We start from the raw sequence: 27,674 nt of genomic DNA, 5'->3' as shown, positions 1-27,674 counted from the left end.
ACAGCCCAACCACGGAACAGGCTGTACTGGCTTACATGGTACCACATAGCAGACCAAGAGAGGCCTGGCCTAACAATACAGGTGTTTGTACACTAATGCAAAGATCCTGGACAACAAAATGGAGGAAGTAGAACTGCTGGTGCCGGGAGTGAAGATGGATATATAACACCGTGTTTCTTTTATTCTTGTAAGAGCAGTCTTGACTGGAACAAGTGTTGTGGGGTATATGCTGTTCAGGAAGGATAGAAATGAAGACAGTGTTAGGATCATAAGAAAGTAGTGTTGGAAGGGACCTCACAAAGTCATCTAGTCCACCCCCTGCTCAAGGCAGCAGCATTCCAGACTAAGCCATCCCAACCAAAGGTCGGTCCTTCATGCTCTTAAAAAGTTCTAGGGATGGAGATTTTACAGCTTCTCTGGATCGCCTGTTCCAATGCTTGATCACCTTTATAGTAAAAAAAAAAAAAAAAAAAAAAAATCCTCCTCATCTACAACCTAAATTTCTTCTGTTACAGCTCGAGTCCATTGCTTCTAGTCCTGTCGCCTATGGCCACAGAGAAAAGCTTATCTCCACCCTGTCTAATCACCCTTCATGTATTTGAAGGCTCATTAAATCCCCACCTTAGACTTTTCTTCCCCAGACTGCTAATCCTGGCTCTTTCAGCCTTTCCTCAAAAGCTTGCTTCCCAGGCGTCTAATAATTTTTGTTGCTTTCTGCTGGACCCTTTCCAATTTGTTCACGTCCCTCTTGAAGCATGGGGCCCAAAAGTGGACACGGTACTCAAGTGAGGCCTCAAGGGTGCTGACCAGAGCAGAAGAATTGCTTCGCTTGATTCACAGGTTACACTCCTGTTAATACAACCCTCAAAGCTGTTGACTTTTTTTTTTTTTTGCAAGAAGAACACACTGTTGGCTCATTCAGCTTATGGCCCACAGTATCCCCCAGGTCCCGCTGCAGTACTGCAGCCCAGCCACTCATTCTCCAGTCTGTATTTCTGCATGCAGTTCTGCCCCAAGTGCGTGACTGTGTGCTTGTCCTTCTTGAATTGCATCTGGTTGATAGCAGGTGTGGTTTTTTTGTTGTGTTTTTTTTTTTGTTGTTTTTCCCAGTCTGTCTAGGTCATTCTGGATCCCAGCCCTCCTATCCAGAGTGTCTGAAACTCCACCCAACGTGGTGTCACCTGCAAATTTCCTAAGCAGGCACTTTTATATTATCGTCCTAATCATTAATGAAGATATTAATACTGGACCCAGGACAGACCCTTGGGGAACCCCACTTGATACTTCCTCCCAACTAGACATTGAGCCATTGAGGACTACTTGTTGAGCATGATGATCCAACCAGTTATGTAACCACTTACAGTACTTTCACCTAGTCTGTATTTCCTGAGATTGTTAATGAGAATGCTGTAGGAGACCAGTGTCAAAAGCCTTGTTAAAGTCAAGATTGTATCCCATCCAGTCCTGTCCCCACTATCCACACAGTCTGTCCCCTGATAGAAGGCAGTCAAGTTGGTCAGGTATGCCTTGGTAAACCCGTTCTGACTGAAATGAGAGGATGGATGAAACGGTTCACCTTGTACCAAGGTCACTTTGGGGAAAGATTGTAAAAGAGGTTCTTCTGAGACAGTACTAGGAATCTCCTGTAGTCACCTGTGAGCGGGTTTGGAGTGTGGCAATAGAAGAGAAATATTATGGGGAATTGCCACAATGGGAGACTTTAATTTCCTAGAAATATAGGCCTAGAACAGGCTGCAAATCGTCTAGTCCAGCCTCCTGCACTGAGACAGGATCAAGTCTGTCTACATCAACCCTGACATGTTTGTCTAACCGATCCAGTTTTTATAAACCTCCCAGGGTGACTTCACAGCCTCCTTGGTAATCTGGACTTGGATTGGATAACAAACACTACTAATAATAGAAGTTATGTATTCTTAGGTGTGAAAACTAACAGATTTCTTCACCTAAGCATCGCCTCTTCTTGGTTACATGTGTCTGTTTTAGACTTGTTTTTGGTAAATTGTAAGGACCATCTGGAAGGGAGCTGTAGGAAACTAGCCTGGGATCAGGGGTTTATAAGCTGATCCTATTTGCATTAAACAGAAGCATGTACAAAATTGGGTCTTTAAAGGCTTTTTGATTTCAAAGCAGTAGGGGCTCCGAGACATCAAGAGAGCCATGTAGCGAGGTCAGCTGGACTGAAAAGTTTAAGGTCTTGGATATGGGACTTGAATTGTCTAAGTCAGTCGTCTCCAACCTTTTAAAGTAGGAGGTCACCTTTGGCATTTAAAAGCAACCCAAGATCTACCATGTGCTGCTGCTGCCACCCCCTTCCCCACCCAGCAGGTAAGTCTGTGGGTAGGAAGGGGGGGTTGCAGATCGAGGCAGAGGGAGAAAAGTTATTTGGGGAGACACCCCCAGCATGAATCTGCAAGGAATGGGAAAAGGGACTGATCAGCAAAGAATGCTACAGTGTGGATGTCAGGAATGCCTGTGCCCAGCAGATCTTTCCTCTGTGCAGTGGATGACCCAGTGACTTTTTGAGGTCCCTTCTACTTCTGTCACTGAACTTCAAGTTTTGCTTCTAAGTTGAGTAGAACAGATAGTATATCACCTGCTATTTCACATGCCAGGTTTTTTACGTATTCTGGAACATAAACTGTGTCCTTGGAGAAGAAAGAATGTAATATCTTTATTTTAGGGGGGAGGAATAATGGTCCAGTTATGGGCCCATTAGTTCTATCGCAAAAGGATGCAAGGCTTTAAAAACACATTTGGAGGAAAGTGGGGCAAGATACCACACCAGGTTGCCAAAGGTAGATTGCGGAGCCTGAACCGATATCTGTCTTTCATGAGAACAGATTTTTCTAGACAGGAAATGCAGTAGATCTAAACATCAGTAAAGCATTCGGTACAGAGCCTGTGGGAAATGATTAATAATCCCAGTCTTCTCCATGTTAACTAGAAAGACAAGGAACTGGCTAAAGGGAGATGATAATGGGTTTTACTAAAGGAGCCATCATGCTGAAGGGAGCTTACTAGTGGAGTTCTAAAAGATTGGTCTTGATGCTCGTCTTAATATTTTTCCCTAATTATTTAGCCAGTCGTGGAATTGTGCTGATGTGATTTGCTGATGGTGCAGAACTGGGAGGTCTTGTTAGTACGCAGTAGGATTGGAATGCCATAAAGGAAGAATTGGGCAACCTCAAGGACTTAAGTAATAGAACAGGATGAAGTTTAGAAGTACAGAATGCCAGGACTTGATCTGGACCTCTGCATGGTGGTGGGCATGCATGCTGGAGACCAGGAATGGAGAAGGGCTAGGAGGGTCAGGGAAGGGAGAGAGCCTATTTTACAAGGGATTGCAAGAGTTTGCCTTGTTCAGCCTGGCAGACGGATGCCTGAGGTGAGGAATGGCCACTGTCTATAAGAGCATCAGAGGGGTAAACACCAGGGAAGAACAAGAGCTCCTTCAGCTAACGGCCAGTTTTGTTCCAAAACTGCTATGTGCCAACTGCCCATGTGCCAACTTCTAACCATGAGAGGGATAGCAGTTCAGGAATTAATGGAGTTTTTTTGCCCTTTGTCCTCCTGACTAGTTTTAAAACGATGAATTGAGCTTGAGAAATGTATGAATGGCCTGTTTATTGTGGTTGTCTGTGACAGCAATAACCATGCTCGATTAAAATCTAGGCCAGGAGATCTTGGAGTTTGTGTTAGTGTGAGGAGCTGTCTGCGCTTCATCCTCCAGCTTTGGGTCTGGAATGCTGAGCATTTAGGAAAGTGCATGAGTTGTCCCACAGCGGCTCATTAGTGTTGCTGTGGCTTGATTGGGTTAGTGCCTGCTATGGGCTGGCCTAGAAAACCAAGAGCTGGTTAGAAAGTGGGGAAGCACCTTGCTGGGAATGTGCTGCATCCTGCTGAGATCATCCTGTGGGCATTGGGTACCGAATCCCTTGGTATTGGTGGCCTTCAGTACCCTGCCTGCCAACTGGTTAGCATTGGTGAGAGTTATGAGGCCTAGGGAGATCACTGTCTCTTCTTGGGCTGGGTATCTGGCAGCAAGTTGTGGGAAGGCTGTTTGGGACAATCCCCTGCATCTGTCTTTATGGTTATGCTAGGATCCCTACAGCCTGGGATTCTGGCCAGCAGCTGGTTTTACAGGTCGCCTGTCCCCATGACCTAAACATTTGGCGAGTTGCTAGGTATGTAAAAGGGCTAGACCTGAGCAGAGCATGTCCCAGGCATGACTCTAGAGCAGAACTAATGCACTGGCTTTTCTCTTGCAGGAGGCGGTGGCAGGAGCTGCAGTCCTTGGCTCTTTGGCAACTCCTGGGTTGGTGTCACCAGCGCTGACCCTGGCTCAGCCTTTGGGTGCGCTGCCACAGGCTGTCATGGCTGCCCAAGCACCAGGAGTCATTACAGGTGCGTCTGCTCTTTATTCTGTCTCGTCTCCAGCGGCCCTAGCAGCAATCCCCACAGCTGGTTTCGCTGAAGGCAGTGAGGCAGCTCCGTTTCCTCCTTGCAGGCCTGTCCATGAGTGCATGATATTGGTTGTAGGGGACCTGAGCTATGGGGCGGGCAGGAGTGCACAGCGCACTTGACTGTAAACATCAGGGGAATCATTTATTACATGCAAAATTGGCACCAGCCCACCCTTTGGATAAGCAAACACCCAGTGTGCCCATGGCATGTGGTAGCACATTGCCTGGTGCTGGCTCAAGTTGCTGTCTGAGCTTTCCCATTTGTTCCTGGTGCAGAGGAATCAGATTGGTCTGTTAATTGCACCTGCCTGTTTGCTACTGGCCGGCTTCTTTCAGCTGGGTTGAGTGCTGGTCCTCAGGGCAAACTCCCCTCACCTCGTGCTTCAGTCTGCGTGTTCCCCTGCAGGTGTGACTCCCGCTCGGCCTCCCATTCCGGTCACCATTCCACAGGTGGGCGTAGTGAATCCTATCCTGGCAAGTCCCCCAGCACTGGGCCTGATGGAGGTCAAGAAGGAGAAGGAGGAGGAGGAGGTCTTCCAGGAGTCAGAGAGGCCTGAGATGCTGAGTGAACAAGAGCACATGAGCATATCGGGCAGCAGTGCCCGCCACATGGTGATGCAGAAACTGCTTCGCAAGCAGGAGGTAAGCATGACTCCATTCGCCTAGCCTGCCCTGGATTTGCAGGGAAGCCATGCCAAGCACTGCCTTGGATCTGCCTCTTAGTTGTTTTCAGCTGAGCAGTAAGATGTGCTACAAGTTCACAAATGGCATATCCCTGTGGCACTTCATGGGGGCAGTGCTGGACTGTGTATGGTAGGTGCATTGCTTGCTGTGGGCATCAGGCATTCCCGCTCTGCCTTTGGGAGACTGCCAAGCCTCTGAGCGAGGACTTTTCAGCGGAGTGCTGCTGTGTGGTTGCTCGACAGGAAGCACTGATGGGTTGAGGGACATCATTGTTGTGGCTGTCCTCATGCCTCATTGTTGCCATGGTGAAGCAGATAAAAGGACGTAATCCTTACCTAATCATTTTGAATCCTCCCACCATACCACTCGCCGTAGTACATGGCACAGAGTAACTTGCACTCAATATTAGACATAATGCCATGGGGAGGATAGCAGGAAAGCATGAGGTTATGCAGCTGTTCAGTATTCATAGGGGGGATTTTTTAAGGCCAGAAGCGGTTGGTAGGGTGTCCTCATTTGGCCTTCTGATTATTGCAGGCCAGACACTCCCCGAGCCATTTCTCAGATACTGAAGCGACAGGCTCCAGCCTGAGCTCTGATATTGAGCATGTCATCTTGGGCCAAACACATTTCTTCCTCTGTTTACTCCTCAGCAAAATGGGGGTAATGGTGACATATATGTCTCATGAGATGGGAAGAAGGCCAATGTGGTGCCTATCTTCAAGAAAGGGAGGAAAGTGGATCCAGCAGACTACAGGCCCATCAGCCTGACCTCTATCCCGGGGAAGGTCTTAGAAAAGATTATTAAAGAGGCCATCCTTAATGGACTGGTCAACGGCAACATCCTGAGGGATAGCCAGTACAGGTTTGTTGCGGGTAGGTCTTGCTTGACCAATCTCATTTCCTTCTACGACCAGGTGACCTATCACCTGGACAAGGGAGAGGAGATTGATGTCGTATATCTTGACTTCAAAAAAGCCTTCAATTTGGTATCCCACAGTCACCTCTTGGCAAAACTGGCTGACTGTGGCCTTCGGTCCACCACGATCCGCTGGCTGGGGAATTGGCTCTGTGGTCAGACCCAGAGGGTGGTGGTTGACAGAAGTCAATAGTCATGGTGCCCTGTGACCAGTGGGGTCCCTCAAGGCTCTGTCGTAGGGCCTATCCTTTTCAACATCTTCATTAATGATGTGGACATTGGTGTCGGAAGTGGACTGGCCAAGTTCACCAACAACACCAAACTCTGGGGTAAAGCATCCACACCTGAGGACAGGAGGGTGATCCAGGCTGACCTGGACAGGCTCAGCAAATGGGCGGACAAGACCCTGATGGTGTTTAACACCGATAAATGCACGGTTCTCCACCTTGGGAGGAAAAACCTGCAGCATCCTTATAGGCTCGGCAGTGCTACGCTGGCTAGCACTATGGAGGAAAGAGACTTGGGGGTCATGATTGACCACAAGATGAACATGAGCCTTCAGTGTGATGCTGTGGCTAGTAAAGCGACCAAAACGCTGGCTTGCATCCATAGATGCTTCTGAACCAAATCCCAGGACATCATTCTCCCATTGTACTTGGCCTTGGTGAGGCTGCAGCTGGAGTACTGCGTCCAGTTTTGGGCTCCACAATTCAAAAAGGATGTGGAGAAGCTTGAGAGAGTGCAAGCTCAGAAGTCAGGAAAACAGACCTTATGACGACAGGCTGAGAGCCCTGGGGCTCTTTAGCCTGGAAAAGCGCAGGCTCAGGGGCGATCTGATGGCCACCTATAAGTTTATCAGGGGTGACCACCAGTATCTGGGGGAACGTTTGTCACCAGAGCGCCCCAAGGGATGACAAGGTCGAACGGTTATAAACTCCTGCAAGACTGTTTCCGGCTGGACATAAGAATTTCTTCACTGTCCGAGCCCCCAAGGTCTGGAACAGCCTGCCATGAAAGGTGGTTCAAGCACCTACACTGACCACCTTCAAGAGAAATTGGGATGTTTATCTTGCTGGGATCCTATGACCCCAGCTGACTTCCTGCCCCTGGGGCGGGGGGCTGGACTCGATGATCTTCCGAGGTCCCTTCCAGCCCGAATGTCTATGAAATCTGAGGGACTGCCAGACCTGGCTGAAGAATACTCTCCTTTGAAAAACATTGTTGAGACTGTGATTGCTCCAGTGAGAGTTGCAGGTAGAGTTCCCTGGAAACTAAATGCTCCCTACATGCACATTAATTTTCCATGGAAGAATCAAATTCATCTGAAAGGTCATTTTGTCCCTCGTGGGAGAAGCCTGGAGAAATCCAGAAAGGAGCTAGGCGGTTACAAACGTCTCCCTGCCTGGCTCACAAGTGGACTTGGCTCTGTTTGTTTCTTTGATCTTGCTGGGGACGTGGGTCCCTTTAGTGGATTTCAGGTAGTGAGAGTTAGAGGTCCGGGTGGCAGCGCCCACACACGCACATTAATGACTGTACAAGTGGCGCTCTGTCGTCTCGCATGCTGCTGGCTCCAGGCTGTTCTGTTGGGCCGAGGTGGAAGTGGGGGGCACGTGGCAAAGGGCAGGGGGGACGTGGGTTGCAGTGAAGGGTAGCAGTCACCTGTTGCAGATGGGTGGGGCAGGGGATTAACCTGACGTGGGGTATGAAACACAGGTGGGTGGGGTGGGGCTATCCCTGTAAACCTTATGACAAGAAGCCTTCAGGTCTGTGAAAGACACTAGCTGGTAAGGTCTAAATTAACGTTTTGAATAATTGCCAACATAGGCTGATGTTGCTGAAGGCAGCAGGAGAGAAACCAGCTAGATAATGCCAGCAAGGCGGGGTTAAATCCTCCAAAATCAGCTTTGGGCATATTTTCTGGGCACAAAGCCAAGTGGCTCTTAGCAACATTGGCCAGAGTGGGCGGGCTGGGTTACCCTGTGGGAGGACCATAGCTTGGCAGCTGGTGTGAGCATGGGCTGGGCACGCCTGTTGTGACCTGGGAGTGCTGTTAGAGGAGGCTGCTGACCCCCGGGGATGCTGAAGGTGTTGCTGGGGCTGTGTCTGCCGCAGCTTTGCTCCTCTAGTTTAGCAAGTCCTGCAGCCCTGCTCAATCTGTCTTCTCTCTCTTTCCTGCAGTCTACTGTGATGGTGCTGCGCAACATGGTGGATCCAAAGGACATTGACGATGACCTGGAGGGAGAAGTGACTGAAGAGTGTGGCAAATTTGGGGCTGTGAACAGGGTCATCATCTATCAGGAGAAGCAGGGCGAGGAGGAGGACGCTGAGATCATTGTTAAGATCTTTGTGGAGTTCTCCATGGCCTCTGAGACTCACAAAGCCATTCAAGCCCTGAACGGGCGCTGGTTTGCTGGAAGGAAGGTGGTGGCAGAAGTGTACGACCAGGAGAGATTTGATAACAGTGACCTGTCAGCATGAACTCTGCCCGAGAGACTTCTCCCCTGCCCCCTCTGTTTTTTAGCCATGTGTAAGGAACGCTCCAGGGTGGGCGCAGATCTCTGTGATGTATGTGTAGTTTGGATAAAAGTGCGAAGAAAGTTTGTGTGCGTGCCTGAGTGTGTCAGGGGCTGGCACCGCATGGGCTGTGGAACAGGCCAGCCTCTCAGCCGACAGCCTGAGCGCCCTAGGAAGGTAAGGGTCAGAGCCCAGTGGCTGCTACTTGTGCTCCTGCTTTATGCTTGCCATAGTTCCTTCAGAAATGGCCAAGACCAGGTCCTACTTCACCGTCTGGGGTATGAGCTCCAGTTTTTTCTGTGGAGGTGGGTCAGAGCGGGCTCTCTCTAACTGGTGTTTGTACAGCACCCCCTGGCCCTACTGTACCGTTAGTAGGTGGGTGACGTGGGCGATGAAGAGCCCTGCTGGAGCACAGTATCCACATGCAGGCAGAGCTCAGGGCCTAAGCAGGGCGTGTGGTGACCCTTACACCACCACAGGGATTCCCCTCGGCCGGTGGGCAGATCCTTTCTGTAGCTTGGGATCCGTGGGAACGGTGTAGCATAGGCTGTCCCTCATCGGCAGCTTTCCTGTGCTACTTTGCAGACTTGAAGTGAGGGGAAGGAAAATGTCAGACAGACCCCAACATGCATCAGTCGGGAAAGGCCTTAAGGTCCTCTTGGCTCTGATGTTGCAGGTTGGGACCTTGCAAATGTGTTTGGTCACTGGAACTGTGGTGAAGGGAGTCGGACAGCTGTCTGGGGACAAGGGCTTTCCGCACACTTCTTCCAGAGGTGAGAGGATGGGGCGCACAAGTAGGCAATGGTGCAGGCTTCATGGTGAGCTCGCGAAGGACGGACCCCAAATGCTGCATATGCACGGCAGGGATGCTCAGGCACGTGCTAAACTAGGCCTTGGAAGACTGAGCCCAGTTCTGCTGTATCGAGAGTTTATTGTGAAGAGGCAAAAACGTGTATGCTGTACAGATAACAGCATTGAAAAGGCCTGCAAAGACATCTCCTCTAGAATCGCTGTTTAGCTAATGCGTAAGGCAGGGCGTTAAAGTGCTTGAGGACAAGCTATTAAGGTCAATGCTTAAGGTCAGAAGGGAATATGATCATTTTGTTGACCTGCATGACTGGCAATAATTCCTGATTTAAGCAGATTTGGGGAAGACGTTGGGTGTTGAATTAAAGACTTGGTTAATGGGGGAATAAATACCTCAGGGGAACGTGGGATTGGAAGGGAATTCCTAGGCTACTGAGTTCAGCCCCGTGCCATTATGGGCACTGCGCCATATCCCAACAGAGCTCCAGCTTGGAACCAGTTAGGATTTCTTTGGTTCCAGAACCTCGCTGTTCTGGTCGAAAACCTTCTAAACGTACCTGTGGCTGACTTAGACCATTTGTTTTTGTGTGACCCTTGGGCATTTTTACACTCGCGGCGGTTTGAAAAGCACCTGGCGCTGCGACGCTTGCAGTTGTATAAGCAGTGAAATGCACATCAGTGCTGAGAAACCGGCGGTGGCGTGCTTTAGAACTCGAACGCACGGTGCGTTAGTTGAAAAGTGCACCACCACCGTTTTCTGTGCACTGATGCGCTTTGCCATTTATACAACTGCATGCAACGCAGTGTAGTGCGCATCAGCTCACAGGCGGAGCAGGCTTGATTAATTGAGTCCGCTCCAAAGTAGCGGATATCCGGCACATCACAGGACCAAAAAGTGTGTGTATAAATGCCCCTTGTCTCTTAACCTGATCAGCTCTTCTTTACCGCATGTTTTTTACCCCCTTGTGCATTTACAGACAGCAGTTGCATCGATCTTTGTTTGGCCAGGCTAAACAAGCCGTGTCTTCTAGTTTTCTCTCGTATGATTGGCTTTCTATTCCCCTGATCGTCCCAGGAGTCCTTTGCTGTTCCAGTGTCTTTCCCTAGAAGGTGTGTGACTAGAACAGTAGATGGCATTCCAGAGGACGCTCTGCCGGGGCTTTGTATTAATGGTCCCCTTGCTACTGGAAACGCTGCGCCTGCTGCAGGCTGGGGTCCTGCTGGCCTTTCCACAGCTGCCAAACGTGAACGTCTCCTAGTCGTCCTGAGACCGAGTACTGACTGCATCGAGCTTTTTTTTTCCCTTCAAGTTTCCAGTTGATGAGTCCTGTGCTAAAATCTCCATCAGTGACCTGAAAGAAAACAAAATCATCCCCACGTGACTTGTTCCCGCAGTTCTCTAGCTTTAATTCCCAGGTTCTGGAGTCTGCCTCTGTTTGCTGATTCCAAGAATCCTAAGAAACGCGTTGGACGGTTCTTCCATGGCTTCTCACAAGTCGTGGAGGTGATAGAGATGCAAGTTAAGGATGGTGGCCGGTCTAATACTCCTCAGCATGGCATTGTGGAAAAAGGTTCTTGTCAGAGCAACCAAATATTTGTAGTGAGATTACAGGTGGCAGTGACAAGGGTTACTGCCTCGGCCTGAGTAAGAGACAGGGTGGTGGTATGCAACATCTGACCTAAAGAACCCTCAAAACGTGCATTCGAATGGGTTAAGTGCCAAGCTGTCTCCCAGTGACCAGCTTTCAGCGGTGGGAGGATGCAGTGCTTTTCCAGTGGCAGTGCTGCCTGCAGCCTGGCTTTGGAAACACCGCTCTGCAGAAGGAACCTTTTGGGGAAGCCTGGGCTGGAACAGACGGGCTCTTTGCACAACCCGTCTTGGCAGTGGTAAAGTCCTTTCATGTTTTGGACCAGTGGACTCCTCTAGGGTCATCAACCTTCACCAGGTCACGGAGGGGCAGAAGGGTGGGGTGCTGCTGTGGAGGATGCAGCACAACTTGATGGCGATCATCTGCAAGCTCCAGGAAACTCCTAACCGCCCTTCACCTTGGGATGAGGCAGGACGCTAAAACACTGGGGGCCAGACCTTGCCTTTCATCAACACACTTCCAAGATGCTCCGCTTCCCAGTTTCACATTTAGCCAAGCACGCTGTCAGCCCAGCTTCCTGCAGGTGTTGGAGGGCGGCAGCAGCTAGTTTCAACATGAAGCATAGAAAGCAGGGCTGGAAGGTGGTCCAGTCTGAACAGCTGCTCAAGGGAGAATCACCCGTCTAACCTGCATTTGTAAGCACACGAGGCACTTAAACACACATTTTTGTGCTCCAACGTGGTGCACGTGAGCCGATGTGCACTGTGCTGCATTACATGCAGTTGTATAAGTAGCAAAACGCACCTCAGCACACAGGAAATGGTGGCGGTGCGTTTTTGAACTAAAGCGCCTTTTGTGTTTTAGTTCAAAAGTGCGCAGCTGCCATTTTCTGAGAGCTGCCTGCAGGTAGGATCCTATGAAGACAGACTGGGGGACCTGAGTCTCTTCAGCCTCTGCAAGAGATGGCTGAGAGGTGATCCTGTGGCTGTCTACAAGCTCATTGGGGGTCAGTAGGGAATAGGGGATACCACATTTACCAGGGCGCCCCTCGGGCTTACTAGAAAAAACAGCCCTAAACTGAAGAAGAGCAGATTTAGAGTGGACATCAGGAAGAAATTATTTACGGTGAGGGGTTGCCAAAATAAGGAACGGGCTTCCAAGGGAGGTGGTGCTTTCTCCGAGCACGGCTGGCAGATCCCGGTACGGGCAGAGATGCACCTGCCTGCAGTTACTTAACCCTAGCGCCCTTTCCTGCCCAGAGCCAAGGCATCGGACTCGATGATCCGACAGGTTTCTTCCGACCCTAGGAATCCATGAAATCTATGATGCGCATTTTGCCACTTACACAACTGCAAGCGCTGCAGTGCTGGGTGCTTTTAAAAGTGCCTGGCACAAATGTGCACAAATGCCCAGTGTGACAAATTCCATGACCTCGCTAGCTAATTGATGCAGCAATTGATAATCACCCTTGTAGTGAGAGGTCTTCCTAAGCGCCAAACTGAATATCCCCTTGTCGCACTTACTTCTGGTTCTGTCCCCAGGGGACAGTCAGAACGGTTTCGTAGCAGTTAAGGGTCATGAGGGGCCGAAACAGATCATCTAGTTTGACACCCTCCCCCCCAACTGGCTGGAGCATATGCTGGGATCACAGGACCCCAGACAGGTGTTCATCCAACCTTTCTGAATTTGCCCAAGGTAGGAGCGAGGACCACTTCCCTGGGAAGTTGGTTTCAGATCCTAGCCACCCTAACAGTGAAATAGTGCCTCCTAATCTCTAACCTGAACCTGTTCTCCAGCAGCTTCTGGCCATTGTTCCTCGTCACCATTTGCTGTTGATCCCCCTGATGAGCTTGTAGGCAGCCACCAGATCCCCCTCAGCCTCCTCTTGCTGAGGCTGACCAGGTTCAGGTCCCGTCGCCTCTCCTCGTAGGGCCTGTCCTGCTGCCCCTGATCATGCGGGTGGCCTCCTCTGGGCCCTCTCCATGCTGTCCACATCCCTCCTGAAGTGCAGTGCCCAGTACTGGACGCAGTACTCCACCTGCGGCCTGACCAGTTGCATAGAGGGGGAGGATCACCTCCCTGGACCTGCTCGTGATGCATCTGTGGATGCACGACAAGGTCTGGCGGGCCTTGCTGGCTGCAGCCTGGCATTGGCGGCTCATGTCCATCTTGGAGTCAATAATGACACCAAGATCCGGTTCTGCCTGTGCTTTCAAGGGAACTCCCCAGCTTGTATGTATGCTGTGGATTCCTTCTCCCCAGGTGCAGCACCCTGCATTTATCTACATTGAACCCCATCCTATTACCATCCACCCACTTCTGTAGTCTGTCTAAATCTAATTGCAGTCTCTCCTCTCTCCCTTCAAGTGTGTCCGCCTCGCCCCACAACTTAGCGTCACCGGCAAACTTGGACAATGTGCTTTCCACCCCCTCGTCCAAGTCGCTGATGATGATGATGTTAAACAGTGCAGGCCCAAGGACCGAGCCCTGGGGGACCCCACTGCCCACAGCCCTCCAGGTCGAGTGCGACCCATCCACCGTGCTCTGGGTGCGCCCCGTCAGCCAATTTCTGGCCCATCCAACTGTGCAGGCATCAATGCCACAGTCACTCCATCCTCATCAATAAATTAGTCGAGAGACAGTGTCAAAGGCCTTCTTAAAGTCCAGAAAGACTACGTCCATGGCGACACCATCATCCAGGGATTTATTTACCTGGTCATAAAAGGCCATCAGGTTGGTCTGGCAGGACCTGCCTTTGATGAACCCATGTTGATTTGCCCTGGGCATGATCTCCCCTGCTAGCCCCTCACAGATGTGCTCCTTGATGATTCTTTCAAGGATGTTCCCCAAGACCGATGTGAGGCTTATGGGCCTGTAGCTTCCTGGGTCCTCCTTTCTCCCCTTCTTATAAATGGGGACCACATTAGCTAGTTTCCAATCTCCAGGTACCTGGCCTGTGGACCACAATCGATTGTACAGCCGGGCCAAGGACACAGCATCGACCCCCGCCAGCTCTCTCAACACCTGTGGGTGAAGGGCATCAGGGCCCGCAGATTTAAAAACATCCAGCCCTTCCAGAAGATCCCTAACTACATCTGCGCAGCCCCAAGGCCTGGCAGTGCTGTCCCCAAGATTGCCCCTACCTGTGGTGGGAGAGCTGTCCTGGTCCCTGTCCAAGAAGACAAAGGCAAAGAACTTGTTAAAAATTTCAGCTTTCTAGTCTGGTGTAGCCACAAGATTACCATTTGAGTCTAGCAGGGACCCTACACTACCGGTGCCCTCTTCTTACTCCCAAAGTATTTGAATAAGGACTTTTTGTTGTCCTTAATCCTGGTTGCTAGCCTGAGCTCCACCCCTGCCTTGGCCTTCCTAATAGCCCTCCTGCACTCCCGGGCCAAGGAGTATTCCTCTTTGGTGATGGCCCCTCTCTTCCACCGGGTGTACACCTCCCTTTTGAACGCCTTTGCTGAGCCGAGGGGGGTTCAGAGCACTCTTCCCCTTCTCTCCGTCTCTGAGCCTGGAGGATCGGCCCCTTCAGGTAGGACCATGCCGCCGCGTGGATGCGCAGCTCCTCTCCCTTCTGCGCCCTCCGCGCCTCCCCGCTCGTCTCCTCGGCTGGCTGAAGCGGGCCGTCGCAGTCGGCAACACCCCCCCGCGCCTTCGGCCTGCCTCGCTCCCGGCCTTCCCGGCCCCGGAGCGCTGGCGGCCGCGCTCCGGCCTCCCCCCTGCGGCCGAGGGGCCGGGGCCGGGGCCGGCCGGCGCACGGCTGCGGGAGGCCGCGTGAAAGGGGCCAGGCCTGCAGCACGAGGGCCCGCCCAGCCCTGCAGGATGCGAGTCCGGGCGCCCAGCTTCGCGCGCGGGCTCCGCTGCCGGCCCGGGGCTGCGTGTGGGACCGGCCGGCCCGCCCGTCTCGGCGCGCCACGGCCAGGCGGGCCGCCCCGCCCCGCCCCGCCCCGCCCCGCTCCGCTCGGCCCGCGGCGCCGCCTGGCCGAAGACCGCGGCCGAAGCGGCCCGGGCGGTCGGTGCCGGCCGCAGCGGGACAGCCCGAGGCGGGGCACGTCCGCCCGCCCGCCGCGGCTCCTCCCCTCGTGGTCAGCGGCCGCCGCGAGCGGTCTCGTGTCCCGCGGCTCGGCAGAGCCCCGCGCCACGCGGGCCGCACGGCGCTCGTCCCGCGCCCGAGGGCCCCGTCGCCGCTCGTCTCCAGCGCGGCCGTGCCGCCCGGCGGGGCTCCTCGGGGCGCTGCAGGCAGCTGCCGAGACGCCTGCTCCAGCACGTGTCGCGCGCCCGCCCCGCCCCCGTCCCACGTGACCGCGCAACGCGCCGCTTCTGGGCGGGGCGCGCGGGGCAGGCCGGGAGCCGTAGTGTAGGCGCCTGCGCAAGGCAGGCTGGGAGCGGTGGTTCTGGGCGGCCGCGCGGGGCAGGCTGGGAGCGGTGGTTGCCGGAGAGGCGCGCGGGGCAGGCCGGGAGCGGTGGCGCCGGGCCGCGCGGGGCAGGCCGGGAGCGGTGGTTGCCGGAGAGGCGCGCGGGGCAGGCCGGGAGCGGTGGTTGCCGGAGAGACGCGCGGGGCAGGCCGGGAGCGGTGGCGCCGGGCGCGCGGGGCAGGCCGGGAGCTGAGGTGCCGCCCGGCCCCGCCCCGGTTGCCCGTGCCCCACGGGGGCGGCGCGGTGAGGTGCGGCGCGGCACGGCGCGGTGTGAGCGGGCGGCGGGGCCCTGTCCGGCGCGGCCCGCGAGGATGCTGCGCTGCATGCCGCCGCTGTGGCGCTGCAACCGGCACGTGGAGGCGCTGGACCGGCGGCACTGCTCGCTGCAGGCCGTGCCCGAGGACGTGTACCGCTACAGCCGCTCGCTCGAGGAGCTGCTGCTGGACGCCAACCAGCTGCGCGAGCTGCCCAAGGTCAGCGCCCGGCCCGACCCGACCCCGGCCCTCCCCTGCCTCCCTCCCTCTGCCCCGGCCCGCCAGCTGCAGCACGTCGGGCGACCGTCTCCGTGCGAAGGGTTTAGCCGGTGGCTTGTCCGGGCGGTTGCCTGCGGCGGCCCTCGCAGCCGGGCTGAGCTCCACGCCTCGTCCGGGCCCGGCTCCGGCTCGACGCGCGGACCGTGCGCGCGAAGCGGTTGCGGGGCCGGCCGGCCGCCGGTCGGTGCCCGTCGCCCAGCGGCGCAGACGCCCGTGCGTGGCCCCTGGGCTGGGGCTGGGGCTTCTGGCGGGTCGCGTGGGCCTTTCCGCCCGTGGCGGACGTCCAGCCCGGTGCCGCGCCGCGCCGCGCTGTCCAGACCCCGGTCCCGGGGCAGCGAGCGGTCCCCGCGGCAGCAGGGCCGGGTCGGGACTGGCCCGTCCCAGGGGCTGGCGGTCGGGGCAGCCCCAGGGTCAGGGTCCTGCCCCGTGTCCGCGCGCCAGGCTGCGGGGCAGGGCGGACGTGTCTGACTTTCCCGGGTTTCTGGGCCTTCCGGGTTGCCCCGCGGAGCCGGGAAGGGATTTTCTCCGCTCCTGTTCCTACGTGTCGGGGATTTTTGGTGCTGGGTGTTGGCCGCAGGCAGGGCTGGGGCTGTCGGGTGGGGCGTGCCGGTCGGTGCGCCCGGAGAGACTGCATGTAACCCGGAGGTTGCTGGTTAGCGGGTCCTCTCGCGCCCGGGTCAGACCAGTGCCGCCTGCGCGGTCAGAAGGGAGTTTAATCCCACGGTCCAGCCCCCGGCGCAGCGTGCCGGGTGGCGTGCTCGTAGCTGACTTCTGTAGCCGTCGCCGTAGGCTAGACACGCTGGTCTGGGACGGTTTGGACAGGGACCTCCCGCCCGGAGCAGGGGCTGCGCTAGCTGCGACTTCCCGCGGGCCGGCCTCGCTTGCACCTGGACCCCCGCGCCCGGAGAGAGGACGTGGCGATGGCCAGGGGAAGTCTTCCTCGGGCCTGAAACGGTTTTCTCCGTTTCATAGATTTCATAGACGTTAGGGCTGGAAGGGACCTGGGAAGATCATCGAGTCCAGCCCCCCGCCCAAAGGGCAGGAAGTCAGCTGGGGTCATAGGATCCCAGCGAGTTGAGCATCCAGCTTGCTCTTGAAGGTGTTCAGTGAAGGCGCTTGAACCACCTCCGGTGGCAGGCTGTTCCAGACCTTGGGGGCTCGGACAGTAAAGAAATTCTTCCTTATGTCCAGCCTGAAACGGTCTTGTAGTAGTTTGTGACCATTCGTCCTCGTCATCCCTTGGGGCGCTCTGGTGAACAGACGTTCCCCCAGATACTGGTGGTCCCCCCTGATAAACTTGTAGGTGGCCATCAGATCGCCCCTGAGCCTGCGCTTTTCCAGGCTAAAGAGCGCCAGGGCTCTCAGCCTGTCGTCGTAGCTAAAGAGCCCCAGCGTTTGTGGGAAATGGGTCTAGTTGATCTGAAGCGTTTGTTCGGCTTTGGCCCAAACCGAAACAACAGTTCTTTGTCCAGCCCGGTTTTGTCCCGTGTGGAAGTGGCAACTCTCTGCCACTTCCCTGATGTCTCTCCAGTGTCTGTTGCCTTCTCCACCCTTGCTGCTCCTCACACGTCAGGGATGCAGGGACCCAGCTGCCCGCGCGGGAGGTGGCCGATGGAGGCAGGGAAGGGCTGGTCTGAGGTTTTGCGCTGCTCGGGCAGGGATGCTCATCACGCTGCCTGTGGCGATGCCCAGGTGGTTGGTGTTGGGGAGGCGTACGGCCAGTTTAGGACCTAGAATTGCCTGGAATTGCCCGTTATGAGGGCAGATGAGTTTCATGGTTGGTCGGGTCGGAAGGGACCTGAGGAGATCATCTAGTCCGACCCCTGCCGTGGCAGGAAAGAGTACTGGGGTCAAACGAGCCCGGCCAGATGTTCATCCAGCCTTTTTGCTAGTTGTTTTGGGTAGATTCAATATCTTTTATTAAACCAACTAAAGAGTTGGAGAAAAGTTCCTTGCAAGTTTTCAGATACAAACCCCCTTCATTAGGCATAGGGAAACTGCTGGTAGAAAACAAGCATGTCTGTGAAAATGCGAATGTGAGGCCATTGCAAGAGGCATTTCTTGGCACCTGCCTGGAGTGAGCTTGTGCTGTCCACGCATTGCTCACTTCTGTCTCGGAGCATCCATTCATGCAGAGGGGCAGGGAGCTGCTTGGACCAAGCTGCAGTCTCATTCCTGGTAATCTCAGCTGTGTTAGGCCATCTTTGAGGCATCTGGTTTGTTTTTTTTATTTTATTTTATTTTTTTTTTGGTAAAGTAACTTAATTTTGTGGGCAGAAAGGATCAGATTTGCCTGCGGAAATAGAAAGCCTCCATCCACTCGTAGCTGTCTGGCATCCGCCCTCCCCTGCCCGCCCAGAGGACTGGGAACAGAGCTTGCTGCTGTGGGGGCTCAGCCTGAGGGTGTCGGCCTGTTTTGCCCGGGCACGGTGGGGGCAGTGCAGGGGCGCTGACCCCACTGCGCGGTACTTCTGGCCCCCTCTGCAGCCTGCACCCCAGAGAACCTGCAGCCTCCTGTAGCACCCAGGCTGCTGTGCTTTACCCAGGGCAGTCGAGGGCTCTTTGTACCCAGAGGCCCCAGGTTCCTTCCCTGCTGACAGCCAGTCGAGTGAGGGTTTGCTGTTGCACTGGTAGTGGGCAGTGGGAAGGAGTTGGGAAGTGCCAGGGTTCAGGGCATATATGGAGCACTCGAGTGGAATTGCAGCAGCGAGGAAGGCTGGCGGAGGGGGGCAGGCAGTGTGCCTCTTCCGTGTGGGAGGACGTGGAGGTAATTGGGGATGCATTGTACACGTTGTGTGGGCACCCGTCTTCCGTTGGGAAGAGCCTGGAAGGAGGTGTGAGAGGGGTGCCCCTCCCCTGGCAAGCACATGCACACCACTGCCCTGGCAAAGGAGGGGCGCCAGGGCAGTGGTGTGCATGTTCCCCTGGGAGAGCCGCAGGGTGCAGCAGCCGTGAAGTGAGGTGGTCTGTGCGTTCGCTGGTGGGAAGTTTGAGCAGACCCAGACAGTGTTCTGCTGCCCTGAAGTGGCTTCTAGGGAGGCCTGTGTGCAGGTGTGGATTTGGACCAGTTCAGGGGGTGGTGCCCGAGGATGGATCTGTCATCTGTGCCCCTCTAGTCCCCTGACATGCTTCCTGCCCAAACCCTCTGCTCCTGTGATGTGCTTCTGTTCATACTTTGTCTGCTTGCCTTGGAGTTGCCCCTAATATCCTTCTTGCTGCCTGTTCATACCCCATTCCTCTGTGTCCTGCCTGGTACCCACAGTAGTCTGTACGCTGTCCTCTTCCACTGCTGCCAGCTTTGCCATCGTGCTCCTGCTCTGGTCCAGGTCCTAGGAGGGCGATGGGCCTTCGCTGCCTGCTCCCTTGCCTGAACTGCCTCTTGCAGGGGAAGGACAGTAAAAGTCAGCGCAAACGCCTCCCTCACCTCCCCTGTTACCTATTCCCTTTCTTCCGCCCTTGCTCTTTGTTACCTGTTCTCTGGGGAATTCTCCCTGGTCTGAGGCCAGACTTCCCCTTGGCAGCCGGGCTGGGTGCTGGCTGCTTGAAGTGACAGATGAGTCCTGGTGTGCTCAGCGTCTGCTGTCCCCTCCCAGGCCTCATCCTGGGACCCTTGGGGGTTTGTACTCTCTCGGGATCCGTCTCTGCGGTGTCTTGCTCCGCGCTGGAAGCTGCCCGGGGCAGCCTGCATGGGGTGTCTGCAGGGCTGAATGCGTGCGGCGGCAGGGAGGCAGCCGGTCGTCACGCTGCTGGGCTTTGTTTACGGGCGAGGCAGGTCCGGCATTGCACTGGAGCGGCAAAGCGCTCGTGGGACCGGGCCAGCGGAGGATGGACTGGAAGGAGCAGGGCAGGAAGGAAGCTTGCTCAACAGGGACTGGGAGCCTGTCCTGCATAGAGGGAGCCCTGCAAGGAGGCACTGAGTCTGTGGCCTGTGGAGGAAGCAGCCGGGAGATGCCTGGGTGGGGCAGCCATGAGGATGGAGTGTAGGAGGCCGGGAGGGTGAGGCTGGGCAGGGATTGAAACCGGCGTGGGGGAGGATCCCACTTGTTCTGGCAGCTGCACCTTGGGGGTGGTGCCGAACTCAGGTGGGGACAGCAGGAGCTTAGGCAGGCACCTTAGGGGCTGGGTGGGGAGCTGGCACCTGCCCTGGTGTGCGAGGGGAGCAGCGTGGGGTGGCCGAGAGCAAGGAGCCCTTTGGAGGGGGCGACGGGGAGCATGGGCCCGAGGCAGGGAGAATGATGTGGATTGAAGGTGACAGCTGAGTCTGCCGAGGAGAGCTGCTGGAGAGGAGAAGGGAGGGGCAGCAGGGCAGAGCAGAGCCCTGAAGGAAGGGTCAGACCCAGGACATCCAGCCCACTTGTGCTGCGACCTGGGCCAGCTCCTGGGGACATGGAGGGAGCTGTGCTGCCCAGCCCCATTTGCAGGGCGCTCCCTTCCTGCCTGCTCTGCTTGCTGCGGTATGTGTGGGGCAGGCCCTCCCTGGAGGGAGGCTGTGCTCCCACCTGACCTGCCTCCCTGCAGCTCTCCCAGGGCAGGAGCTACCCCTTTGTTCGGAGGCTCCTGTGCAGCTCCAGCAGCGTGTGAAACCTGAGAGTGGCGAGCAGTGTCTGTCGCCTTCCAAGGCCAGCCGGGACCTCTGCCAGCCTAATTAAGAGCAGCTTTTAATTTGCTGTCATCTGGGGCCTGGGTGGAGGCTCCCTGGTTGTATTTACTTCCTGGAGGAGCGAAGCTGTTCTTTCTAATCTCTGTGCGAGCTCAGCCCCTCCCTGGCGAGGAGCAGGGACTGGTCAGTAGTGCAGCTCGTTGTGCCCAGGCGCTGTCTGCTGCCCTGGGTGGGGTTGGGGCTGCGTGGGGGCATCCTGTAGAGTTCTGCATCTCGGGCTTTGCCCAAACAGCGACTGCACAGGTTTAGCAAAACCAGCCAGAAAAACTGCCTTGATCCTGTACGGGCCGGGCGGGCTGTGCGACAGCAGCCTGCCTTCAGGTGCCCTGCAGGGGTTTCACTTGAGCGAGAGAGGAGCCAGGCACTAGCTGTGCGGGGTTTGTGCATGAAGTTTCCACAAAGGTAGGGGTGTGGGCTGCAGTGCTCCTGCCCTAGAGCGGGGGGCAGGCAGTGTTCTCACCCCCGGCTCTCCTCCCCTCTGTGCTACTGCTTTCCCTGTTACAACCTCCTGGGGAGCGGTGCCTGAAACAGTTTGCAGGTGACAGTAGGTAGCAGCTGGAGCAGCTGTGTGACCTCTCAGTGCAAGGTGGTTGTGGAAGGTGATGGCAACGCTGGGCCAGCCAACCAGGAGAGAAGCGGGGGTGATTTTACCTCTGCATGCTGCACCAGGGAATACCTCTACCAGTGAATCCTCTGAATAGGAGGGGATGAAATGGTGTTGGCCATTCCTCAGAGATGCCCTGAGGTCCCAGTCCAAGCTCCTGGGATGAGCAGTGCACAGATGCCCGGAGCCCCGGGGGTGCCCAGTCTGGGATGGGGCACGAGCGAGTAGCTGGTCGTGCTGCCATTGCTCTGCTCCCCTTACAACCTCTCTGTCAAGTTTGCTAGTAATTTCCTGGACGCCCTGGGCTGCTGCGCTCAGAGCTGCTGCCTGATGCCCGCCTGCATGGCTCGGTGTCCCTCGTGGTGGTGTTCTCGCAGCGTCTCCTGCCTCTGTGTCCTGCCTGGACCGTTGCTTCTGAAAGGGGAGCTCTGGAGAGCGTTGGGTCCCTCCTGGCCCACTGCTGGACCCTCTGCTGAGGGAAGAGTTGGTGACTTCAGGCACGGGGGTGCATGGTGAGAGTGGGCTGGCACGTGGGGAGCTGGGCCTGGTCTGGAGACCAGCAGGTCTTGTTGCTTCCCTCTCTTTTTGTGCAGCTCAGGGCCAGGCCCTCGCTAGCCCCTTTGGCTCCTTGTCCTCTCCCCGGCGCTGCCTCTGCTGCTCAGGACCATTGAGTTCAGGACCTTCCGTTGTTCCTTTGTGCCAGATCTCGGCTTCTCCATGCCTTCGTGTTGCGCTCACTTCCCGTGTGGCCTGGTCCTGGCTAACTCGGGCACGGTGGGGCGCTGCCTTCCAGCTGCCCTGTCAGTCTCGCATTCTCGGCCTGGTTCTCGCGTTCAGGCTTGGTGTTTGCGTTACGCATCCCCTCCGAGGATGGATATATCCAGACTGGGGCCCTGTGGCACTCACAGGCTGGTGCACAAACGCAGGGTGATGAGACCTTGTCCGTTCTTCCTGTCACCTGTAGCCAAAGCCGCCCATGCCACGACCTCGACAGATCTCTGTAGCTGTGCAGGTTGCGACGTGGGTGAGACCTCTCCCCTGAATGTCCGCAGTCCAAAGTGCTGGTATCTGCTTTCCCCAGTCGGTACCAGACCCAGGGCCTGTGTGCTGTGCCATTGGCCTGGGAGGGGCGTTGTGTAGGGGCATCCTCGTGCCAGGGCGTGCCATGCTCCTGACACTGATCTCGAATGAGGTGTGTGCTGAGGCCCTGTGCCATGGTCAGCGGAGACCTTGCAGTTGGCTGTGGGGATGGAGGGAGCGCCAGGGAGGCATCCTTCCCTGGCTTGGGAATTTGTCACCCTTACTTCCCTTGCCGTGTCCTTCGGGCCAGGGGATCTGCTTTGCTTCCATTCCACCGTCTTGTAAGGCGGGTGCTGGCAGTCCAGCGGCTGCTGGGCTCCACCCCGGAGGGGCTGTGTTCCCCAGTCCCTGCTGCGATGCCTGGGAAGAGACCGCCGGTGAGCACTTGGCTCGGGAACTGCTTGCTTTGTCTCTCAGCTGGAATGCGTTCCTGGCGTTTATTATTTGAAACACATTTCCGAGGGCCCGACGCGCGGGGTTAAATAGTCGGAAATCCGGCCAGTCTGCGTTCCTCCGGCTGTCTCTGCAGCGTGCGCGGCCCTCCCGCTGGCCCTGGGTTCTGCACTGTGCAGGGGCAGGACACCTCTCCTGCACTGTTTTGCGCACCACACGGCAGCCCTGGGGAGTGTGTCCCACCTTTACGTGCCATGCCACAACCTTCACGAGTGCGTCCTGTGCTCTGGTACCGGTGCATGTGGCTCCTGTGGCCCGTGGTATCAGCGGTTTCTATTCTGGCCCTTGTTGCTGAGCTGCTGCCCTCGTCCCTGGTTTGATCGTGTGCTGCAGTGGCCAGGGCAGGGTGAGGACAGGCTTCGTGTGTCTGTGGCTGATGAGGACTAGTCTGGGAATGGGGAGACCTCCAGGGACTCATGAGGACCAGTCTGGGGCTCAGTGACTGGTCTGGGCTGTGCTGCTCCTGCCCCGTGCCATGGTGTGGTGTGCCCCTTGACATGCTGTTGGCTGGGACTTAAAACTGACATTTCTCTCTCTCTGGGTTGCTGTTGATTCTCTGGTCTTTCTTGCCTGAGGAGGCTGGAGACCCCACAACTTTGACCCGGTGAGCTAGGAGATTTCTGGTTTCCCTCTGCCAGCTCATGGCTGCGGGACCCTGCCTGTTCTCTTGTTGCTGCTCCTGCATGGCAGCTGCATCCCAAACCCAGAGGAGGATGGTGAGAGATGCCGATGTGAGCTGCTGCTGTGTCCCACCTGCTTAAGTCTCAGACTCAGCTTGGGTTATCGTGCGTGCGCTGGGGCCTCCTCAGCATTATGAATGTACAGATTCATTTAGAGGCTCAGGGTGGCTCACGGCTGGAGAACAGAATAACTTACAAAACAGGAGAAGACATCAAACAAACCCAGTAAGTAGAGCCCCAGCTTAGCTCCGTTTGCTACATGCCTCCCTCAACGGGAGGTCTTGCAGTGCTGCTACAGGACGTCCGGGCTCGGGCTGTCGGGTCTCGAGGGAGGGAGTTCCAGAGCTGAGAACTCCTTAGCGCAGGGGTGTCTAACTCATCTGGCCCCATGGGCTGGGTGAGGGGCATGGGGCCAGTCCATAGGCCAAATTGGACCCTCAGGCCAGCCCTGCGTGATGGATCCAGCACATGAGGCCCATCCAGTGGGCATCACATGCGGCACGCACCCCTCACTGGCCCTCTGTGCTGTGGTGTGCAGGGCTGGAGCCAGTGCATGCTGTGTGCACATAGGGCTCCAACTCAGCCCGGTGTGGGGCCAGTCCAGGACCCACAGGCACTGGGATGGTTTGGACAAGGCTGATCCTATCTCGGGCAGGGCTTGGACTAGCTGACCTCCAGAGCTTCCTTCCAGCCCCACTTTTCCATGACTATGACTGTATGCAGGATGAAAGCAGATGGACAAGGGTTCAGGAATCTGATGGCATCCAGATGTGCCTGGAGCTGTGGACACCTGCCCATTCAATGCCCTTCCCCAGCAAGAGGAGTTTGGAGACTGGCTGGGGAGAGGCTTGATGGCTCTGGTATGCAGGGATACTGGCTCTGAGCTCTGCTCAGCTCGGGGGCAGCTTGGGATGGGGACAAGCCGTTAACTGTCAGGGCCGAGCTGAGCTCCCCGTGCTCTGCCATTGCTGCTCCTAGCCCTGCCGGGGTTGCCTCGGAGCCTCCCTGCCTTCCCCAGCCAGGACAAGGCAGGGAATTCCTCCGCAGAGGCTCCCCGGCCGGCCGGGCTGCTTCCTTCCTCTGGGGACCTGCGTATCCCCTCCCCCTCCCTGGGCTGGAAAGGCAGAAGTGCCGGTTCCTACGTACACCCGTGGCTCTTGTGCCATGCCTCTGGCAGAGGTGAAGCAAGCCCAGCTCGCGGCTCCGCCTGGGAGGAAGGCGGGGTGATCTCCGGGAGCACCTTGAGATGCTGTCTGCCGCCCAGTCTCCTCCCTCCCCGGGCGCCTGAGCACCACGGTCTTGCCAAGAGGCCTCCCAGGCCATTGTGCTGAGCTCAGCTGGCCCGGCCCAGCCCAGCCCCGGTGCAGGCAGGAGCCTGGCTTCTTCTCTGTTTCAGTGGCTCGTTGCGATCCAGCATCTCCTCTGCTGTAGCTCTGGGGCTGTGCAGCAGGCTTGGGGCAACTTGGCTGGGGACCCACAGGGCTGGCTCTGGCCTGCTGGCCCATCCAGGCAGTCTCTGGCCACGCGGGCTGAGTCCCTAGGACTGAGCTGCGGTGAGAGGAGGCTAGTCCGGAGCTCCTGCCTGCCAGCTGCCCCCCCAGCAGCCTTTGTGCCACACTGACAGGATGATTTATGGCGAGGGAAAAGGGCGCTGTGGTGCCTGGGCTGGAGCCTGGCACCCCTTGCTGTGCACAGCACCCCCTGAGTCAGGCTGCCCCTGTACCCGTGAAGAGGGTGTGGGCCCGGTCCGTGGGTCTCCGCCTCCCCCGTGTCTCAAAGGCTGTGCCTGGTGCAGAGGGGCCTGAGGATGCCTGCGCTTGGGCTGGGGGACATCCCCCTCCCCTCCCCTCCCCTCCCCTCCCCTCCTCTGCTGCCTGCCAGAGGGGCCGGGGCCCAGGCCCAGGCGCTCCCAGCGGCACTGTCTGCTCCGCAGAACAATGTGGCTCGTTCTCTCCCGCAACGTTGGAGAGGGGCTGGGGGTCCCTGTGCCCTCCCCTCTGGCCCAGCCCTGGAGATGCCTCGCTGGGCTGTCAGTCACCTGGTGGAGGGGGCTCCTGAGCACCAGGAACAAAGGCCCTCTGTGCTGTCTCCTCCTGGAGACCAGCGGGTACCTGGTGGGAGGGCCGGGCTGGTTATTGGGGTGTGAAGAGCAAGTGGAGCGAGCCACGGAGCCCAGATGGGCTGCTGCACTTTGGGATGGGGGTTGCCTTCCCCACCGCAAGCGTGTAGCCCTGGGCTGGGGTCTCCTCAGAGATCATGGGCGGGAGGGGGTAGGAAGCAACCCTGCAGCTGGCCTGGTCTTGGCAAGCACTCGTACCCCCCACTTCCGATTTGGGGACCTGTGGCCAAGGGCACCCCTGTGCAACTTGGGCCCAGCTCTGGGGCATGTCTTGCCAATGGGGGTGCCGGCAGAGGGGGTATGGCCTGCCTGACCTTTGGCGTCCGGCTTGGAGCAGGGCCTGCCATCATGGCCCAGGGCTCCTGCGGTCTCAGCACTGGCAGCCTGTGGTGCGGGGACTTCGGTGGGCCCGTCGGGCCCCGCTCTCCCGCACGCTGCGCTGGACCATACCCCTCCCCTTGCTGTGCCTCCCCTAGGGCCTGGGCTGGCGGGGCCTGTCCCTTTGTGGGGGAAGGGCCCCATGGCACTGCGCGGATGGCTGCTTTGGCCGGCTAATCCTGCTTGGAGACGCACGGCTTTTCAGGGCCTGCCCTGGGGGTTGCGGCGCTGCTGGGAAGCAGCCTTGTTCCGTGGCCGCTCAGAGCTGGCGTGATCCTTTCATCCTTTGTCCCTCGCTCCCAGTTCATTTTCCACCTCCTGATCTGTTTGAATGCGTGGCTGGCGGAGGGGGCTGGGCAGGGCGGAGCGGAGCGGAGCCGTGGCGCGGACGGGGGCGCTGGAGACAGGTGCAGAATTCCAAGTGCCCGGCCGCGCCTCCGCCCCCCAGATCCGGCCCGGCAGCAATTCCCCCCGGGCAGCCAGGGGCAGGGGGGGGAATGCAGGGAGTTACTGCTCAGGAATCTGGAGGAGAGCTTCCTTGCAGGCTGTCTGTCCGGCTGGGGTTCAGACGAGTCTGGTGGGAGGCATGCTTTGAGACGGGCCCGTGGGCTGGCACTGCCCCTCCACGGCCAGCTGCGCCAGCCCGTGGAGGCACCTGAACTCGGCGCGTGGAGATGGGTGTTCTCCAGTGATGGGCACCGGAGCGTCTCAGCAGCCTGCTTGGGGCGGCTGAGCATCACGGGCCCCTCCCCAGGCAACACGACTGCGTGCAGGCCCTGCCAGCCTCGTGGTGTGCCTGGAAGTTGTTGGCCTGTGTCCTCTGGCGGCACGATGCCTGCTCCCAGGCTGGCTGAAAGAGTCCCTTTGTGCCGTGGCCGGTGGGTGGCTCGCTCCCAGCCCACAGCCCTCTGCTCCCTCTCCTCTCCACTGGCTGCTCCAGTACGGCTTTACCCCTTTTCCTGCTACATGTGTCAGGAATGTTTTCACCTTCCTCACAAGCATTGGGTGCTGGCTACAGCCACATCTGGGGCGGGATCCTCCCTCTCCAAACCATCCTATACACTGGGCTGTGCCAGGGCTTCTGCTGGGACTCGAACCCAGCGGCCCCTGACTAAAGGGTCTTACCTCTCTGCTCAGGGTCAGACTTGAGCTGCCAGACATTTGGGGTCAGGAAGGAATTTTAGCCCCTGGTCAGATGGGTAGAGACTGGGGGTTTCTGCCCCCCTCTAGCAGGGGCCACAGCCCTTTGCATCCTTTGCAGCAGCTGGATGTTGCCCCCGTACTTTGCCTGTGGCAGGTTCAGGTGTGATGTCTTGTGCTGTCAGGCTTGACTCTGTGGTTTTCTGAGTTAGACAACGGATTTGTAGGGCACGGTTTGGATGGGGATGATCCTGCCTCGGGTGGTGTCTGGACTTGACTTCTGGATGTCCCCTTCAGTCTGACTTCTCTCTGATTCTTTGTTCCAACTGCCTGCCACTTTGATCTTTTTATAAGCGTTTGCAGTCAGCTCTCTGCCTTCCGAGGTCTGCCGGGTCTCAGCACTGAGGTTTGTGTCCTTCCCCACCAGGAGCTTGTGTTGCAGCAATACAAGAGGTGGGTCCTAGGCAGGGACTGGGGAATCTTACACGGTCGATCAGAGCTCCTTGGTCTGACTTCTGTCACGTTGGACTGTTTCTGGGGGACGCGAGCAGTCAAGTGATCGGCAGCAGCTCAGTTTCAAAAGACTCGGATGATACTGACCTTGCAGCG

At 57.0% G+C, this 27,674-nt stretch overlaps 2 protein-coding genes across 15 annotated transcripts in view; both read left to right on the top strand.

Annotated features, from left to right (window-relative positions):
• PUF60 (poly(U) binding splicing factor 60) overlaps positions 1-8,684 on the top strand; it is a 50,625-nt gene extending 41,941 nt beyond the window's left edge. For all 3 annotated transcript variants that reach the window (XM_014601728.3, XM_014601726.3, XM_014601727.3), the window contains 3 exons: positions 4,290-4,425; positions 4,891-5,126; positions 8,266-8,684. In XM_014601728.3, coding sequence (XP_014457214.1) covers positions 4,290-4,425; positions 4,891-5,126; positions 8,266-8,565 — 672 coding nt within the window. In that variant the 3' untranslated portion in view covers positions 8,566-8,684. The remainder of the gene's footprint in view (positions 1-4,289; positions 4,426-4,890; positions 5,127-8,265) is intronic.
• Positions 8,685-15,530: 6,846 nt separating this feature from the next.
• SCRIB (scribble planar cell polarity protein) overlaps positions 15,531-27,674 on the top strand; it is a 119,517-nt gene continuing 107,373 nt past the window's right edge. For 6 of the 12 annotated variants that reach the window (XM_059723585.1, XM_059723580.1, XM_059723579.1 and 3 more), the window contains exon 1: positions 15,532-15,891. In XM_059723585.1, coding sequence (XP_059579568.1) covers positions 15,730-15,891 — 162 coding nt within the window. In that variant the 5' untranslated portion in view covers positions 15,532-15,729. Of the gene's footprint in view, positions 15,892-27,674 lie in introns of all 12 variants that reach the window. The other 6 variants (XM_059723587.1, XM_059723586.1, XM_059723584.1 and 3 more) reach the window with 3 other exon arrangements.

The sequence above is a fragment of the Alligator mississippiensis genome, chromosome 3, assembly GCF_030867095.1.
Source record: "Alligator mississippiensis isolate rAllMis1 chromosome 3, rAllMis1, whole genome shotgun sequence".
NCBI classification, from domain to species: Eukaryota; Metazoa; Chordata; order Crocodylia; family Alligatoridae; genus Alligator; species Alligator mississippiensis.
This window is presented reverse-complemented; position numbering and strand designations above follow the sequence as displayed.